General features: G+C 39.9%; 1 protein-coding gene across 2 annotated transcripts in view; it reads right to left on the reverse strand.

Annotated features, from left to right (window-relative positions):
- phip (pleckstrin homology domain interacting protein) overlaps nucleotides 1-17,318 on the reverse strand; it is a 199,816-nt gene that overhangs the window by 19,185 nt on the left and 163,313 nt on the right. For both annotated transcript variants that reach the window (XM_060849675.1, XM_060849666.1), the window contains exons 29-35: nucleotides 13,824-13,885; nucleotides 11,632-11,787; nucleotides 10,496-10,616; nucleotides 7,284-7,409; nucleotides 4,735-4,801; nucleotides 2,822-2,875; nucleotides 847-996 (exon numbers count right to left, since the gene is read on the reverse strand). In XM_060849675.1, the coding sequence (XP_060705658.1) occupies nucleotides 847-996; nucleotides 2,822-2,875; nucleotides 4,735-4,801; nucleotides 7,284-7,409; nucleotides 10,496-10,616; nucleotides 11,632-11,787; nucleotides 13,824-13,885 (736 nt within the window). The remainder of the gene's footprint in view (nucleotides 1-846; nucleotides 997-2,821; nucleotides 2,876-4,734; nucleotides 4,802-7,283; nucleotides 7,410-10,495; nucleotides 10,617-11,631; nucleotides 11,788-13,823; nucleotides 13,886-17,318) is intronic.

Genomic DNA, 17,318 nt, shown 5'->3' on the forward strand with positions numbered 1-17,318 from the left:
CAAATAGGTAGCGAGGCCCAGGATTTTGCCAAGTGACATCAAATGGATGTGATGAGTTTTTCCCATGGTTTCTATGACAATGAAGCAATCGTGACTATATTCCAAAAGCAATCTGTTCTGTGTTTTGGAGGGGAATTTCCATGTAGTGCATCCGTGTGACTGCTGCTCTTGTTCTTCCAGATGGTAGAAGTCAGTAGCTTGGGGGATACTCCCTGAAGAACCTGTGGTGGCTTCTTGTGTGCATCTTGTAGGTGGTACACACCGTTACCATTGTGCATTGATTATTCAGGCAGTGAATGCTTCAGGCGGTGGGTGGGGACCCAAATGGACGGAGGAGCGCAGGAGACAAACAACAGGTCACTACAGGGGAATAAATTGTGCAGTTCCCAGATCTGAATCATCCTGCAAGTTAGCTAAATTCTGAATCTGAATAGCCCTGCCCCCACCAAGCCTAGCACTTTCCAAACAGCACTTCCAAAGATATGTCAACTTTTAAAACTCAGTCATATAAAGGGTGACGTGCATGTTATGGAAGAGAGAGCTCCCTGTTGGGGAAGGAGATAGTAATGTATAAAAATCTGGTATATGTCTTATTTCAACAAGAATTGGATGAAGTATAAAAGCAAAGTATTAAAAATGCTACATAGCAAAATAGGGACAAGATCCCCTCAACTATTTCTAACGTCTGCACTCCCAGAATTACGAAGCACCTTGCTGTGACTAAAACTTCCCTTTGTATTCATTATCAAAACACTGTTAATATGCCTCAGTTACTTTAAAAAACATTCAATAATGTTTTATTACTTATGTATATAAGTAACTATGTTACAGCAAGTATTTACATACGGGATACTGGAATAAATCCACCGGCCGACGGAAGGGCTCCGAATCTTCACACTGAAAGATTAGATGCAGCAGTTCTCTACAGCGCACCTTCCAGGCATTAATATCATGTGACTGGACACGATTACGCTGCGTCCTCCTCGGCTGGTATTCCTGGACTCCCCAAAATACAAGAATTAAAAGTTTATGCCCCCACAACAAATGCAAGATATTTGTCGAGGCAAAATAAGATGAAATAAAATACAGGAAATTCTCAGCAGGTCAGGTAGCATTGATGCAGAGTAAAACAGAATTAGCAGGCTGGATTACATGCTGAGCTCAGGCTCCTTGCACTCCAGCTTCACCCCTCTTTAAATCTTGAGTCAATTGCCTAGAGGCAACATTCGCTCCTTCCCAGACGGAGGTCCCACTTCACAGAGCTGCCATCCAATCAGAGACCTGCAGTTCTACAGTCAGAGAATCACAGAATTGCTACATTGCAGGAGGATGCCACATCACACTGCACAATTCCACTCCCTACTGCCAATTTCCTGCCTTTTCCCCAGTTCTCTTCACCTAATTTCTTTCCAAATAACCATCAATACTCTAAATGTCTGAATGAAACTGCCTCCACCATATTTCCATATCCTACTTACTAACTGAAAACACTTTTCCTCACATCACCCATGCTTCTCTTGCACATCACTTTCAATCTATGCACTCTCAATTTTGTTCCTTTTATGAACTGGAACAGCTTCTCCTGGTCTACTCTACCGAACCCACTCATAATTTTATAAACCTCTGTCAAATCCCCTTTCAGCTATTTTCTCTTCAAGGAGAACAGTCCCACACTCCTCAATCTGTCCTCATAAAAGACTGTACTGGCAGTGCCACCAGGATCAGTACCTATTACCAAAATCCAAAAGGCAGGCAGTGAGGTACTTGACCTCCACTTTAGTGTGACCTCATGCTGGGTCTGGGCTGGCAGACTCTGCAACACAGATGAGATGCATGGTGGATAGTGGATAATGGAAGGAAAACTGTGCGGGTCAGGGGCCTTTGAGTGACACGGAAAACCAGGAAGAGGCCATGTCCCTATCTTTCACTGACACAGCCTACAGGTTCTAACTTCACAGGCTGTACATTGCCTCCCATCAATTCTGAAAGGTGGCAGGATGAGGCCTTTAAATGGCCATTGATCAGGCAGACTGCACACCAGATCTCACATTCGGCCATTCCACCCCATCCCCACTCATGAATTAAACCAGTGGCAAGTGGGCCACTGTTGAGGATGTTGCTTTTTTGCTTTGATGCCCACTGTCTGCTTTCTCCCCTTTAGATCACCAGTACCATCCGGTCCAACTTTTCAGATCTGTCACCTTTCATTAAACCTCCTTGAGATCTGAAATATTAACTCCTCTCCACAGATGCTGTTCGAGTTGCTGATTATTTCCAGCATGTATTTTAGATTTCCAGCAGTAATTTGCTTTTGTACATATGTTCATCCTCTTTCAGAGACATTATCTGTCCCTGTGGAAAGCTATCTTCCATGAAACATCTACTCCAGATAGCATAACTAGGAACAGATATTAACATTACGGCATGAACTCATGTTCAGGTACTCCATGGATAACATGTTGGAGCATGAATGTCCTGTAATTTCAAAGAAAGCCTACTTTCATACATGACCCATATTGTACCATGCTGAAAAATAATGAATGCAAGAAATTTGGAGATAAATAAAGAATACACTGAAGCAAATGACAGTTTAAGATGCATCACAGCTAAAATACAGGCTAGTTTCTCAATTAGCAGATTGACTACTTCTTTAAAAAGCAATATTTTGACATTTTGTTCAAGTATTTTATAGTTAATGCTCATTTTTTTTTCTCCATCCCAAAAAGGAACTAAAAGTAAATTAAATGCTTTACACCAGCTGACGCAGGCTTACATGCATAGATGCTGCAGCTTCTAATGCACAGGACTAAGATCAGATTACCTTCTTATTCCTGGTGGAGGTTCCTGGAACATCAGAGTTCTCTGCCTCATCATCCTTATAACCAGAACAGAACAATGTAACACAAACATTACAATTAGAAAGAACGTACTAATGATACAATCTGGATATTATTGAATGCTACAATGTGATAAGTTCCCATATGCTGATTGACTTCATCCTGCAGTTTTAAAAGAGCAGGTGTTGGGGTAGCAGATGTTTTGGTTTTCCAAAATTAATTTGTGGGGAGACAATGGCCTAGTGGTATTATCACGAGACTATTAATCCAAAACCCTGGGTTCAAATCTCGCCACATTAAATGGTGGAATTTGAATTCAATGAAAAGAATCTGGAGTTAAGAGTCTAATGATGACCATGAACCCATTGTTGATGATGGTCTGGCCTACATGTGACACGAGAACCACAGTAATATGGTTGACTCTTAACTGCCCTCTGGGCAGTTAGAATGGGCAATAAATGTTGGCCCAGCTAGAGACTGCCCACATCCCATGAATGAATTTTTTAAAAAAACAGGTTCCGCTAATGTTCGATCAGACTGCAAAGTAACAAAATATAACTCCTCTATTCAATAGGGGATGGAGGCTTGAAGGGCCAAATGGCCAATCTCTGCTCCTAATTAATGGCTGTATATTTGACTGCATCGTAGACTTATTTAAGTTTCAAGAATTGTCTTAAGTACTCTGAAAATCTCTAAAAAATTACCTTTAAGTTCAGATATATTGCTGAATAAAGAAATAGGGCTTTATTCAAGAATAAAATTCAAAGGAATTCACAGCAAATTGATCAGTCTCATCAATAATCCATATTTATCTCTGCAGATGTAAAGGCCTTTGAGTTTAACTAACACTGGGCTCGATCTTGTCTGGGCATTCTCCACCAGACACACTAAAGGAATACTACAATGCTGGGCACTCCACACACAACCTTCTTATTTAATTTTACAAACCTCTCCCACTTCCCAATCTGTTCCCAATGACCCAATTAAAATATGCCCATTATTTAATGCATTCAATATCTTGGCATGTAACATCTGCAACAATAATACAACAGAGATTAGAAGGTCATCTCTTCAATTCCATTTGCACTGCCAAGTGTTCCAGAATTCAATTGCCCATTTGTTTATGTGGTCCTGACATATTAAACTCTGGTCTTATCCTTGCATAAAAGGCAAACATTGACACTTCATAGAAGAAAGCAACTGGACAGCAACATCAACAGGAATGCTGACAAATTTGTTTTCTCCTGTGGAAATGTGTTGCTGGTCAAAGCACAGCAGGCCAGGCAGCATCCCTCCAACCACAAGGTATGAATTCAGATTTCTCCAGCTTCCTCATTTCCCCTCCCCCCACCTTGTCTCAGTCGGTTCCCTCAACTCAGCACCGCCCTCCTAACCTGCAATCCTCTTCCTGACCTCTCCGCCCCCACCCCACCCCGGCCTATCACCCTCACCTTGACCTCCTTCCACCTATCCCACCTCCATCGCCCCTCCCCCTAGTCCCTCCTCCCTACCTTTTATCTTAGCCTGCTTGGCTCTCTCTCTCTTATTCCTGATGAAGGGCTTATGCTCGAAACGTCGAATTCTCTATTCCTGAGATGCTGCCTGGCCTGCTGTGCTTTGACCAGCAACACATTTGCAGCTGTGATCTCCAGCATCTGCAGACCTCATTTTTTTCTCCTGTGGAACCAGAGATGCTGAGGTCAATTATACATCCCAATTACTGCCCTTGATGAGATCAGCTAAGCACCCCTAGCCTGAATGGACATAGTAGCAATCCTGTGTCTAATGCACTATGCAACTGTTGAACTTATATTTTTAGACATAATTAAAGAATCTACTTTGCCACATTTTAGCCTTGTAACATCATTTTCTGTTCAATTTCTCAATCTTATTTTACCTCATCTGACATCATTTTCTTCTTCAAGTTATTGTAGAATGGAAGGATGTCAGTAGAATTCTGGTCTCTGCAACAATAAAAAGAAAAATGTACAAAAGACAATGTCGCACTTTTCATGAATTCCAGATATCCCAATGCAATTTACAGCTAATGAAATACTTTTTGAAGTGTAGTCATTATTGTGATGTACAAAATGTGCCAGCCAATGTGCGCACAGTAAGCTGCCAAAAACAGCAACATGATAGTGACAAGAGAATATGCTTATTTTCGGAAATGCCTTTTGAGGGATTAATATTGGCTAGGGCACCAGTGGTAAGTCTCCTGCTGTCTCTCAAAATAAGATCATTGACTCTTTCACAACCATCTGAATCACCAGACGTGTCATCTGGAAGAAGCACCTCTGACAATATGACACTTGCTTTTTGGGTTAAAGTATTGGAGAAAGAGGGCCTGGACGTAGGTTTGCTTGCTGAGCTGAAAAACTCGCTAACTGGAGAGAGACTTACATTTTTTGAATTCAACAGCAGAGAATGCTATCACCTGTAGCAAAAGTAAATGAATGTAAATGGTTGAATCTCAGGATATGTTCACAAGATCTTTCCATCAACCAAAGAACTACCAGCAGTTATAGTTACCACAAGGAAAGGAACAATAAATAGCAAGGAATAGACAGTTTGTAATTGTTTATAGCACCAATGATGATGTATAATTTCCAAATAAACCTTAAGATTTCATAAGTAACCTAATAATATTACAGCACTACATCACTTTATTGAAGAGTACAAGTTTAATTAACAGGTTGGATTTGTTTTATCATATTTGTATTTAATTATTAGAATTAGAATAAAATATTTAATATAATACTTTAAGATAATGATGTTCTACTAAAATACTAACACTGGATAACTTCCAGTCAGCTTTTTTTTGAACGAATTAACATGCATGAAGTTGGTCTTCATAGAATCTTTACAGCATGGAAACAGGCCCTTCAGCCCTACACGTCCACACTGACCCTCCGAAGAGTATCCCACCCAACTGATCTCACCAAAGACCAGACACACAAGATTTTATTATAATGCAGAACCCTGGTAATTACAATGAAAATATTTATCAAAATAAAGTAAATTTTGTTATGCAAAGTCAGACAAGTAAACAATCTACAATGTCAATCTTATACCCAAACATGCTGAATTAACATCAAGGAAATACTGCTTCACAGGCATTTTATTCAGACCAATGTGTACATTAAATGCCAGATGTGACCAAGACAGATCCCACAGATTTGTCAGCAACCCACTCTGACATCAGTAATCACAGAGTCAAGAAAAGTCTTGTTAAGACTCTGTCATTCTCCTGAGGGATTTCAAATGTTTATATCTTTATGTCCAAAGATCCAACCTCTGAACATCCACCAAAAGCCATTCTGACTTGGACAATACTTTTTACAGTGGCGATGGTTCAATCTGTTCATTCAAGCCTGTATTCCCCAACATCCCAAGGTTACGCTTCAGCATGGATTAATTGGCACAATTTTAGCTCTTTAGCCAGTCTGAGCAGAACACCGTTGCATGAAAGGGTCACTATGCCTCAATGGCGAGCGGCAGACCCAGCACTGAGGTGGCAGTCAATGGGCTGGAATGGCAATCTTGTCATGGCACCTGGCAGGGCCGTTCCTCAGTGTGGCAGTCTCCTGGCACGGCGGTCTTGTCCTGGTTCGGCAGTCTTCTTTTAGCGGCTTGCAGATATTCTGGCAGCCCAGCTTGAAAGTCTCATCTCAGTGTGGCAGGGCAGTCTCGACCTGGCCCTGCATGATAGTCTCGGCTTAGCTTTCCTTCTTATTTATGGCTTCTGTCATTAATTGAGGTGCCGCAGTATGACAACTTTTAAAACTTTTCACTGTATTTTTTTGTAAAAATTACATGTGACAATAAGTTGCTGTTCTGTTCCATTCAAGCTCAAAGACACAGCTTCTGCCTCTCAGCTGCACTAAATGCTTGCTCAGCTTTTCCTCAGTCTCGGCCCTGACTCTTCACTCCAACTGAGGGCTCCAAGTGCTTCTCTGTACCCTCAATGCCTGGAATGTACTAAGAACAGCCTCTTCCTCTCAAGGTGGTCTCTCATCTCTGTGGCAGAAGCTCTCTTTTATACTACCATATCATGCCATTCTCACCATACAGGTGCACAGTTCCCTTTAAACAGCTAGGTCCTTCATCTGTAACACAAAACTTGGACGGTGCATGCAGAACCTGTGATATGACATATTCCATGCATGGTCCAAAACTCTCCAGCCTATTTGGAAATGGATTGGAACAAGGTGAGTTCATATTTCATTACTGTTATTTGAAGCTTTATCACATGTGAACTTGAATCACCATTCAGCAGCAAAACCCAGTAGCAAAACTTGAATTTTGTTTAAAAAAAACTTCAGTACATTTTCTTACTTAGGATGTGAAATTCAAATAGAGAATCAAAGTCATGTTTTGAATCACAGCATTGATGGAATAAAGGGAAGGAGAACTTAATTCTGTTTGAAAGAAAGAAAAACTTACTTAATGAACTGGAGGAGAATATCGATGACTAATTTGGCCGATCTAACTATAGGGCTTCCAGGTTCATTGAAAGTCCGTGCATTGTGTTCAATATATCGTACCTCCCACATCAAGGATGACATGCGTCTGAAAAAAAAAGCTTCACTTTACTTAACCGTATATAGCTCGCACAACAATTACTGAATGATACCAGCAATGTATGGGCAGAATATTTGACAGAATACATATTCTACCACTGCATAAACAGCATGACATCCATCCAAATGAGAACAGCAATAAGTTTCTATTGGATTTTGACAAATAATTAACTGAGATCATTCACTGGATGTAGGTTTGCTTGCTGAGCTGGAAGGTTCATTTTCAGACGTTTCGTCACCATACTAGGTAACATCTTTAGTGAGCCTCCGGATGAAGCACTGGTGGTGTAGCCCGCTTTCTATTTATATGTTTGGGTTTCCTTGTGTTGGTGACACCACTTCCTATGATGATGTCTTTTCCTGTTCTTTTTCTCAGGTTGTAGTAAATGGGATCCAAGTCAATGTGTTTGTTGATCGAGTTCCGGTTAGAATGCCATGCATCTAGGAATTCTCATGTGTGTCTCTGTTTGGCTTGTCCTAGGACAGATGTCTTGTCCCAGTCAAAGTGGTGTCTTTCCTCATTTGTATGTAAGGATAGCAGTAAGTGTGGGTCATGTTCATGTGTCCTGGTGGCTTGTTTTCTGCCTGTTTGTCCAATGTAGTGTTTGTTACAGTTCCTGAAGACCAAAGACACCAGGATAGAAGAGGAAGAAATAATGGTTTCCTTTGAAATAACAACTCTGTTCACATCCGTCAACATCAACCTGGCCAAGGAGACACTGACTACACTATTAGAAGAACCAAAGACACATATACCAAACACCACCAACCTCATCAGCAAGGACAGTATCATCAAGCTAGTGGACCTATGCCTTACCATCTGCTTCACTTTCAACAAGAAAACCTATAGACAAACCAACAGAACACCCATGGGATCTCCGATAACAAGGTTCTTAGCAGAGGCAATAATGCAGAGACTTGAATGAACAGTTCTGCCAACCAACCAACTCAAACTTTGGGTCCATTACGTGGATGACATCTTTGTCATCATTAAAGGAAACAAGTTAGAAACCCTCGAGACCATCAATAATACCCTTACTGGCAAAAAATTCACTAAAGAGGAGGAAAACAACAACAAACTGCCATTCCGAGATGTCACAGTAGAGCGAACAGTCAATGGGGAACTCCAAACCAGCGTCTACAGGAAAACAACACATACAGACCAAATATTGAACTGCAGAAGCAAAGCAATCAACCCAACATCCACAAATGAAGCTGCATTAGAACATTATATCAATGAGCCACCAGACACAATAGCACAGAGGAACTATGCAGAGCAGAGGAAAATCACCTGTACAGTGCATTCAAAAAGAATGGGTACCCAACGAACACAGTTCACCGATTTTTCAGCAACAAATCCAAAAAAGCAGATAAAATGCATCCAGAAACCCTAGCCACTCTCCCCTGCAGCAAAGGCCGACTACTCAGACTCCTTGGCATCATATAGCCCACAAACAAACCAACACACTGAAACAGCAACTAATGAACTTGAAAGACCCTATATAGACAACAAGAAAAACTAATGCCATTTACAAAATACCTTGCAAGAACTGTAACAAACACTACACTGGACAAACAAGCAGAAAACTAGCTATCAGAGTACATGAACATCAACGACCCACAAAAAGACATGACTTACTCTCACTAGTGTCCTGATATACGGATGAAGAAGGACATCATTTCGACTGGGACAACATATCTATTTAGGACAAGCCAAACAGAGACACACACACAAGAATTTCTAGAAGCATAGCATTCCAACTGGAACTTTATCAACAAACACATTGACTTGGATCCCATTTACCACCACCTGAGGAAAAGAACAGGATATGACATCACCAACCCAAGGAAACCCAAACACATAAATAGAAAGCAGGCTCCACCACTAGTGCTTCATCCGGAGCCTCACTGAAGTTGTTAGCTAGTATGGTGACAGAATGTCTGAAAACAAACTCTCCAGCTCAGTGAGCAAATCTACATCCAGAACCTCAACCTGAGCTACAAATCTTCTCAAAACTCGCTAATATAATTCCCTGAATATGTCCATTCATTTAAGGAATGCATTGAATGAGAATAAGTGCCATTTTTTCTAAATTTTTATTGTATTGTATTATGTGTAATATAAAGTTGATAGAAAATCACGTTAACATCTGCATCTAAATTCTCAATGTTCACTACCAGAAATGCACAGCTCCATGACAGGTGTATGAATTTGCAAAATTTAACAGTATATATTACTGCATCCATTATTTAGACAGTGCTGCAAATTGTCCACAGCAGATGCAACATTATAACTTCAATACATATTGAAAAATAATATGAAACAGGTTAGAGTATCAGCCCAGATTTTATGCTTAAATATTTTTTCAGATTTTAACTTACAAGCTTCTGGTTGGAGGCCAGAATGCCACCACTCAGTTATAGCTGACACCCATGTTTTTTTTCTGAAGGATGACATTTAGTGAATAATAACTGATAGTAAACACTGCCAGAAAATTTGTTCATTTTACCAAAGGTAAAAATTGAGAGAATATTTTGAACAAGTGTAATTCTATTCTTCTCTCTATAATACTAATCACAGCCCATAAAATTCAAAGGTTCTTCCCACAACAGCTTTTCCCCTTTTGTGAAGGTGGATGAATTACTTAGATATGGGCATTTCCTGCCCACTGCCAAGGTCACTTTTAGGTACATTTTAATCTCACAAATCTGTTAATCATTGCCCTAACTGAGTGGGAAAACAAAGCTGAGTCAATGCAAAAGAATGCAACCTTTAACAACTTTTTTCTTTCAACTGTCTAAAAGCAGCTTAAGGACAACCCAGTGCAACTTCCTGTTACTAAATTGAGGTAATGTTTGAGAAACGGAGGGTGAGCTTTTGACTGGTTATTCCATGCTCTCGTTTATAAACCTTGTTGCCCATGTGGATATGCTACTGCAAATCCATAAAAAGTTTTTTTATTACAATATTCTCTGAAAGAAGTATATCACCAGCTCATTAACTTTGTAACATCACATGTGGATTAGCACTGGACTTTTATTCCTGCTCTCAAGTAAAATATTGCGTGAACTCACCTGTAAAACCTATTCTCTACCCTCTCTTTGATTGTGTTGAGGTCTGTAGGATAAGCCACCACTGTACAATATAAAGGATAAGCCTGGAGATCCACAGGTGCCACAAATGGAGCAGCAATATCTGAAATGAGATTGCAGAAGTTCAAGGAATTTATAACTTGAAAAATTATGATATTTGTGGAGAGGAGACAAGGAAGATTTACTACAATTAGATCAGGAATGTGCAGCTCTAATCTTGCTAACCAGTCTCCCATGGGGAGCCTTGTCGAACACCTTACTGAAGTCCATATAGATTACAACTACCGCTCTGCCCTCATCAATCCTCTTTGTTACTTCTTCAAAAAACTCAATCAAGTTTTGTGAGGCATAATTTCCCATGCATAAAACCATGTTGACTATCCCAAATCAGTCCTTGCCTTTCTAAATATATGTACATCCTGTCCCTCAGGATTCCCTCCAACAACTTGCCCACCACTGACGTCAGGCTCACTGGTCTATAATTCCCTGGCTTGTCCTTATCACCTTTCTTAAACAGTGGCACCACGTTAGCCAATCTCCAGTGTTCCAGAACCTCACCTGTGATTATCGATGTTACAAATATCTCAATAAGAGGCTCAGCAAAGGAAACAAAAGAGATATCAGAAATGTCAAAAATGATGTTAACATAAAGGAATGTGGCAAGAACTTTTAGGGGTTATCCTTTATCTAAGTATATATGGTAAATTGTAGAAATTAATCATTTTAGACACCTTGTTTGTTAGTTGAAAAAATAATTTTCATAAAGAAACAAAATTCTGAATGCTTCAGGTGTTGTTCTTCAGAATTGAGCCAGGAATCACAACATATATTTGATTTCTGATGGTGAATTAGAGATCTCAATCACCTCAAAGCAATGTCAAATGTTTATTAATTAGTTACGGAGGTACTATTAGAAGACTGGTAAAGAAAAAGGCATTGAATCTCTTGAGCGGGATCTTGCTAGTACCACTCAGACACCTGGTATATGGAGAGTGGGATTAGGAGGATAATGTGAACTTAATTCAAAAGGGCATCTAACAGGTTGGTCAAAGCTTCTTGTCCAACTGCACGTTTGACTTTAATTTAGTTACTTCAGTTTTTCTTGGATAAGGACATACCAAGAGTTATGAGCTGACAGATCCCATTATAAATTCTATCACATTCTTCATCTCTCTTTCTGCAGCCCCATTCTCCTTCCTGAGATTTGTACAGCTGTATCTTATGCTCAGCAGCAGTCAAGGGAACACTTGATCCAGGTTCAGTGGGGAAAACAGCTGAAACACAATAAGCACAGTTAATCCAAAGGAAATAATATGATGACATTGTCTTATTAATGGAACGTTAACGCTAGCCAAACCCAATTCAGATAAAGTTTAAATTTCTCTTTCTTTTAAAAAAGGTTGGCTATGAGTAGCTGGACAGACAAGAGTGAATGACAAAAATGAAACTTCTTCATAATTTTTGAATATTTAATAAGGTCACCCCTCAATCTTCCACTTTCTAAATGAAAGAGCCCTAGTCTGCTCAGACTTTCATGATAGCTGTATTTCTTGTGTTATCCTTGCAATATTTTGTTGCCAATGCTCCTACTTTGTTTTGATAATATGGACAGCAGAACTGTACACAAAATCCCCAATACAGTATTAGGAAGGTATCAACCATTTTTACATATTTCAGTTCTGTATGTCTAGAACAAGTCCTTTTGTTTGCATCTTTTACAGCTTTGTCAAACTATGGATTAGCACAGTAGGAAGGCAAAACAGTAAAGTTGCACAATGGGACTAAATGATTACAGCACCACAGGAGGTGGAGAATGGCAGAAGGAGCCAGACAACCAGATTTTGCCCACAACACCAATCCAAATTACAGACAGTAATTGTTTGGAAAAGGCATTGATAACAAGTACAAAGAAAATGCAGACAGCAATGAGGAAAAGATCAGGGATGAAAAACATAATAAATTTAATGAGAAAGGCAAAAAGGAAAATGGAAGAAGTAACAGGAGCAGGCAAAGAAACTGCAGCATGAAAACCTTGGATGACTGAGAAAGGCCATATATTCCAACCTGTCATGTGCACTGCTACTAAAGATCTACTGGTTGTACATTTATAGGTTGCATTGCAAAATAAATGTTATGACTTAAGGCTTCATTCTTGGGTTAGGATATATCAGTGAAGCCTTACACAGAATAATTATTTGATCTCATGTTATATTAAACAATTTTGGAAAAGAATTGAACAGAAACAACCAAGGGTCAAGTAACGCTCGTGTTGTACAAATGCCCAGGCTGTGACCATCATCAGTAAGAAATAACTTATCCACTGCCCTTGGCATTCAATGGTGTTGCCATCACTAAATCCCCCACAATCAATATCCTTGGGGTTGACCCTTGACCACAAAATCATCTGGATCGCCACATAAACACAGTGGCTACAAGAACAGGTCAAGAGGCTTGGAATACTGTGGTGAGTAACTCACCTCCTGACTCCCCAAAGTCTGTCCATCATCTACAAGGCACAAGTCAGGAGTGTGATGCAATATTTCCCACTTTTCTGGATGGATACAGCTCCAACAGCACTCAAGAAGCTTGCCACCATCCAGGACAAAGCAGCCTGCTTGCCTGGACCCACATCCATTCCCCCACCACTGATGCTCTGTGGCAGCATTGTGTACAATCTACAAATGCACTGCAGAAATAAAGGAGCCTGCAAGTTCCCTTCCAAGCCACTCACCATCCTGACTTGCAAATATAGAGCCATTCCTTTATTGTCACTGGGTCAAAATCCTGGAATTCCCTCCCTTAGGGTTACTGTGAGTCAACCCACATTAGGTGGACTGTAACAATTCAAGTAGGCAGCTCACCACCACCTTTTCAAGGGCAACTAGGGACGAACAATAAATGCTGGCCAGTCAATGACATCCATATGCCATGAATGGATACTGACTATAAAAACCCAAAATACAAAATAACTATGACATATACAAAACATTGTACAAGGTAGGGAAGATAGTCAGTGGTTCCACCTAAGCTTCATTTCGTATAAAATACCTGGCCATTTCTATATATTTTGGAATCCTGAAAACAGAATGGCTGCCCAGGCACAAAACAGCAACGCACGAAAGAGAATAAAACACAGAAACTCAGATGATCACACGCAATTCCATTATGAATGATTATGCTAGTAGTATCTCACCACTGATTTAATTTATCAGTGATCTCTGTTATGGACATAGCTAAGATTTGACAAACTGTAAGCTGTAATTAAAGCAAAAATATTCTTCGGTGAATGCACTATTTTGTCTGTACATACCATCATGTGGAATCACTTCCATATCCCAAGGGCTCATCTTTTCAGTATCTCCGTTGTCCCAGCTAGAAGTAGAAAGGCAAACCATAAGCCTCTAGTGACTGTATGAATAGTTGCGATTCAAACCCGAAATAGGTGGCTCTTAAATTGTATACTTCATTGTAATCTCTAGTACCGTAGGAAAATAGAGTAGCCAGTTAGCTCCTTGAGCTTGTTCTGCCTTTCAATGACATGTTTGATATGAGACTTAACTCTGTATAATCCTCAATGCCCTCCCCAGCAATTTGGGTATTTTAGAAATTATCTTTGTATTAGGAATATGGACCTGTGCCTTGGAGTAGTGCTTGTCACATTTAATATACAATAGAAAATAGACACATTAGGTACCTTCCATTCTAACACGCTACACACATTAAATCAGCTACCAAGTAAACATTCAAACAACATTCTGACAACTAATGGATCACTTAACGTTCAAACCTCATAAATACACATGATAAAATTTTATTGTCAAATTTACTTTGGTCTTGCACAGCCAAAGTAAAGACTCTTCCGGTGGGGGGTGGAGCTGATATACGATCTGCTCAGTTAACCAGGTTGCTGAGGAGCAGAAATGAAACAGTCATGGTGGTGATTTACAGCAAAAGCTCAGATACATTAAAACAATTCAGCTTAACTCGGATAGTAATCTCCCTCAAAATGCATCCTCTGTCCTGTTTAAAATTTACGTCAAGATCAACTTGCACATACTCAGATGTTTTTATGAAAAACATTTGAAAATAATTCATAGAGGTTACCCACGCACCTACAAAACAAGTCATGTGGATAAAATTCTTCCTTTGTTACACAGTTGACCAATGTTGAATGGTCTTAAAGATGATAGCAAAGGTACTCTCCCAATAACCTATCCTGGCCAAACACTGCATTTGCAGATTGATCATAGAAAAATCTGAAGACAACAGTGCCTTCAGTGTCAAACACTTCACCTACAAGCAAAGATTTGTAACAAATTCATCCATCAATACACAATAAATACAAAAAAGGCAACTTCATGATTGGAATTATCATAATTTAACTGCTGAACTGCCCTGTTGTATTCACTGCCAACATATTATGTGAGTAGATATTCAGAACATGTTAGACAACAATTTCTGTTCCACTGGCTATTTTTACCCAACTCACTTTCACTTCCTTAGTCAATCCTTTGAATATGGTAATAACATTTCAATTTCATAATTAAAGGGCACTAACATTCATACAAAAATATACGAGGCAATGGCATTCTTAATATTTTTCCAATACTATCCTAGTATTAGTTACATAAAACCTAACATATTGTTGTAAGTTATGTATAACTGTTTCTATAATCATCACTTTAATAAAAGCAGCCAGGCATTTTGCATATATGGTTGAAATATGACTTAATTCTGTATACTCATCTTTGCTATCAATATGTTTGCTTAGCAGAAATTAACATAGCTTTTTAAAAACTTTCCCTATTTGAGAAGTGAATTCCAAACTCCCACCACTTTTTGTACATACAAGTGTTTCCTAATTTCACTCCCAAGAGGTCTGGTGCTAACTTTCGGATTGCTCCCCCTTGTTCAGGACTCCCCAGAAAGTGGAATAATTTCAGGAGGTTCTCACACTCCTGAAATCCTTTTAATTTCTTGAAAACTTCAATCAAGGTTTTAGAAACTCCAGGGAGACAGTACTGAGAGAGAACTCTTCATAACTTTAACCTTTGAAATGCAGAGGCAGGATGGAGGGTTTTGGCCTGTGACAAAGTCAAATGGGGGTCGCATCCAGACACGCGTAGAGAGCTGTCACTCAGTGATGTTCTCAAAACATGTTCTCTAACATGTACACACTAAGGCCTGTTGTTTAGGCAAACCTTTTACTGTTTGTCCTCGTGCAGGGTTAGTTACATTACACCTCCAGCATAGTAATATAATTGCATCCCCTATATCTGACTTAAAGTACTGCACTCTACTTTTATTATTCACTCGTGGGACGCGAGCACTGCTGGCTGGGCCAGTATTATTATTACCACCCCTAGTTGCCCTTGAGAAGGTGTTTGTGAGCTGCCTTCTTAAACCACTGCAGACCATGTGCTGTAGATATACCCATAAAGCTGTTCGGGAGGGAATTCCAAGATTTTGACTAAGCAACAGCAAAGGAATGTTGATGTACTTCCAAAACAGATTAGATTAGATTAGATTCCCTACAGTATGGAAACAGGCCCTTCGGCCCAACAAGTCCACACCGACCCTCTGAAGAGTAACCCACTCAGACCCATTCCCCTACCTATATTTACCACTGACTAATGCACCTAACACTATGGGTCATTTAGCATAGCCAATTCACCTGACCAGCACATCTTTGGATTGTGGGAGGAAACTGTAGCACCCAGAGGAAACCCACAGATGTGGGGAGAATGTCCAATATCCACACAGACAGTTACCCGAGGCTGGAATTGAATCTGGGTTCCTGGCACTGAGGCAGCAGCACTAACCACTGAGCCACCGTGCTGCCTGATCAGGATGGTGCATGGCAATATATGTCACATTTGTTTTTAAAGTCTCTACTTTATCTTTGGCTTGAGAAACCTTCCAGCCTTCATATCATTTAGGAGTCCTGACCGGCCTTCCATATCTTGAAGTTCCGACTTGTCCTTTACAGGTTTCTCTTGGTCTTGTTTCACTCTGTCTTTCAGGTGACGACACTAGTGACCTTTTCCCAACTACAACCTGCTCCTGTTCTCACTCTTTGGGTATTGTAAAATCCTCATTGACAGTGAAAATGACTTTGGAAAGGATATTTAGTTAGACTTCAGAAGATGTTTCCAGTTTCTTCTGAACAGTTTAACATCTGGTGTTTGTATTGTGTATGGCCTTGGCATGTCATGTGTTTCTAGCATGACTGCAAGTTGGCATTTTTTGTCTTGTCTGATTATGACCAATGACAGACAAATTTCTGGTCTGCTTTTGGCAAAATACTGCTTGCACTTGATTTGTCTCCTCTTGAACACTTCCTGGATAATTCAGTACAGTGCAGAGTTTAACTACTTTTCAGAACCTGGCAGTTTTGGTTTGAGTCTCTGACTCATGAGTAACTGAGCAGGTGACAATCCAACCATGTCCAAAGGTGTGTTTTGGACCTCAAACAGAGCCACCTATGGGAACACTGGCCTTCCTGTACTTGTTTCAGCAGGTTCTCTATAGGCTGAGTGGCTGTCTTAAACTTGACCATTTGACTGTGGAAACCCAGGACTTGATGGTGAATGCATTACTTTCCCAGCTGCTCACAAAGTTTCAGAACTCCTGAGCTGGCAAATTGTGCTATCTTGTCCCTTTATCAAGAATCCCACTCCTTACAAAGATGCAACTTCATTGCTATAATGACTTGTTTGCTTGTAGTTTCTCTCAATTTGGAGATTTCGGGATATTACGAAAAATAATTCAGGAACAAAAGATACTCTCCACTGTTGTAATGGAA

This window comes from Hemiscyllium ocellatum, chromosome 3, assembly GCF_020745735.1.
Source record: "Hemiscyllium ocellatum isolate sHemOce1 chromosome 3, sHemOce1.pat.X.cur, whole genome shotgun sequence".
Lineage (NCBI taxonomy): Eukaryota > Metazoa > Chordata > Chondrichthyes > Orectolobiformes > Hemiscylliidae > Hemiscyllium > Hemiscyllium ocellatum.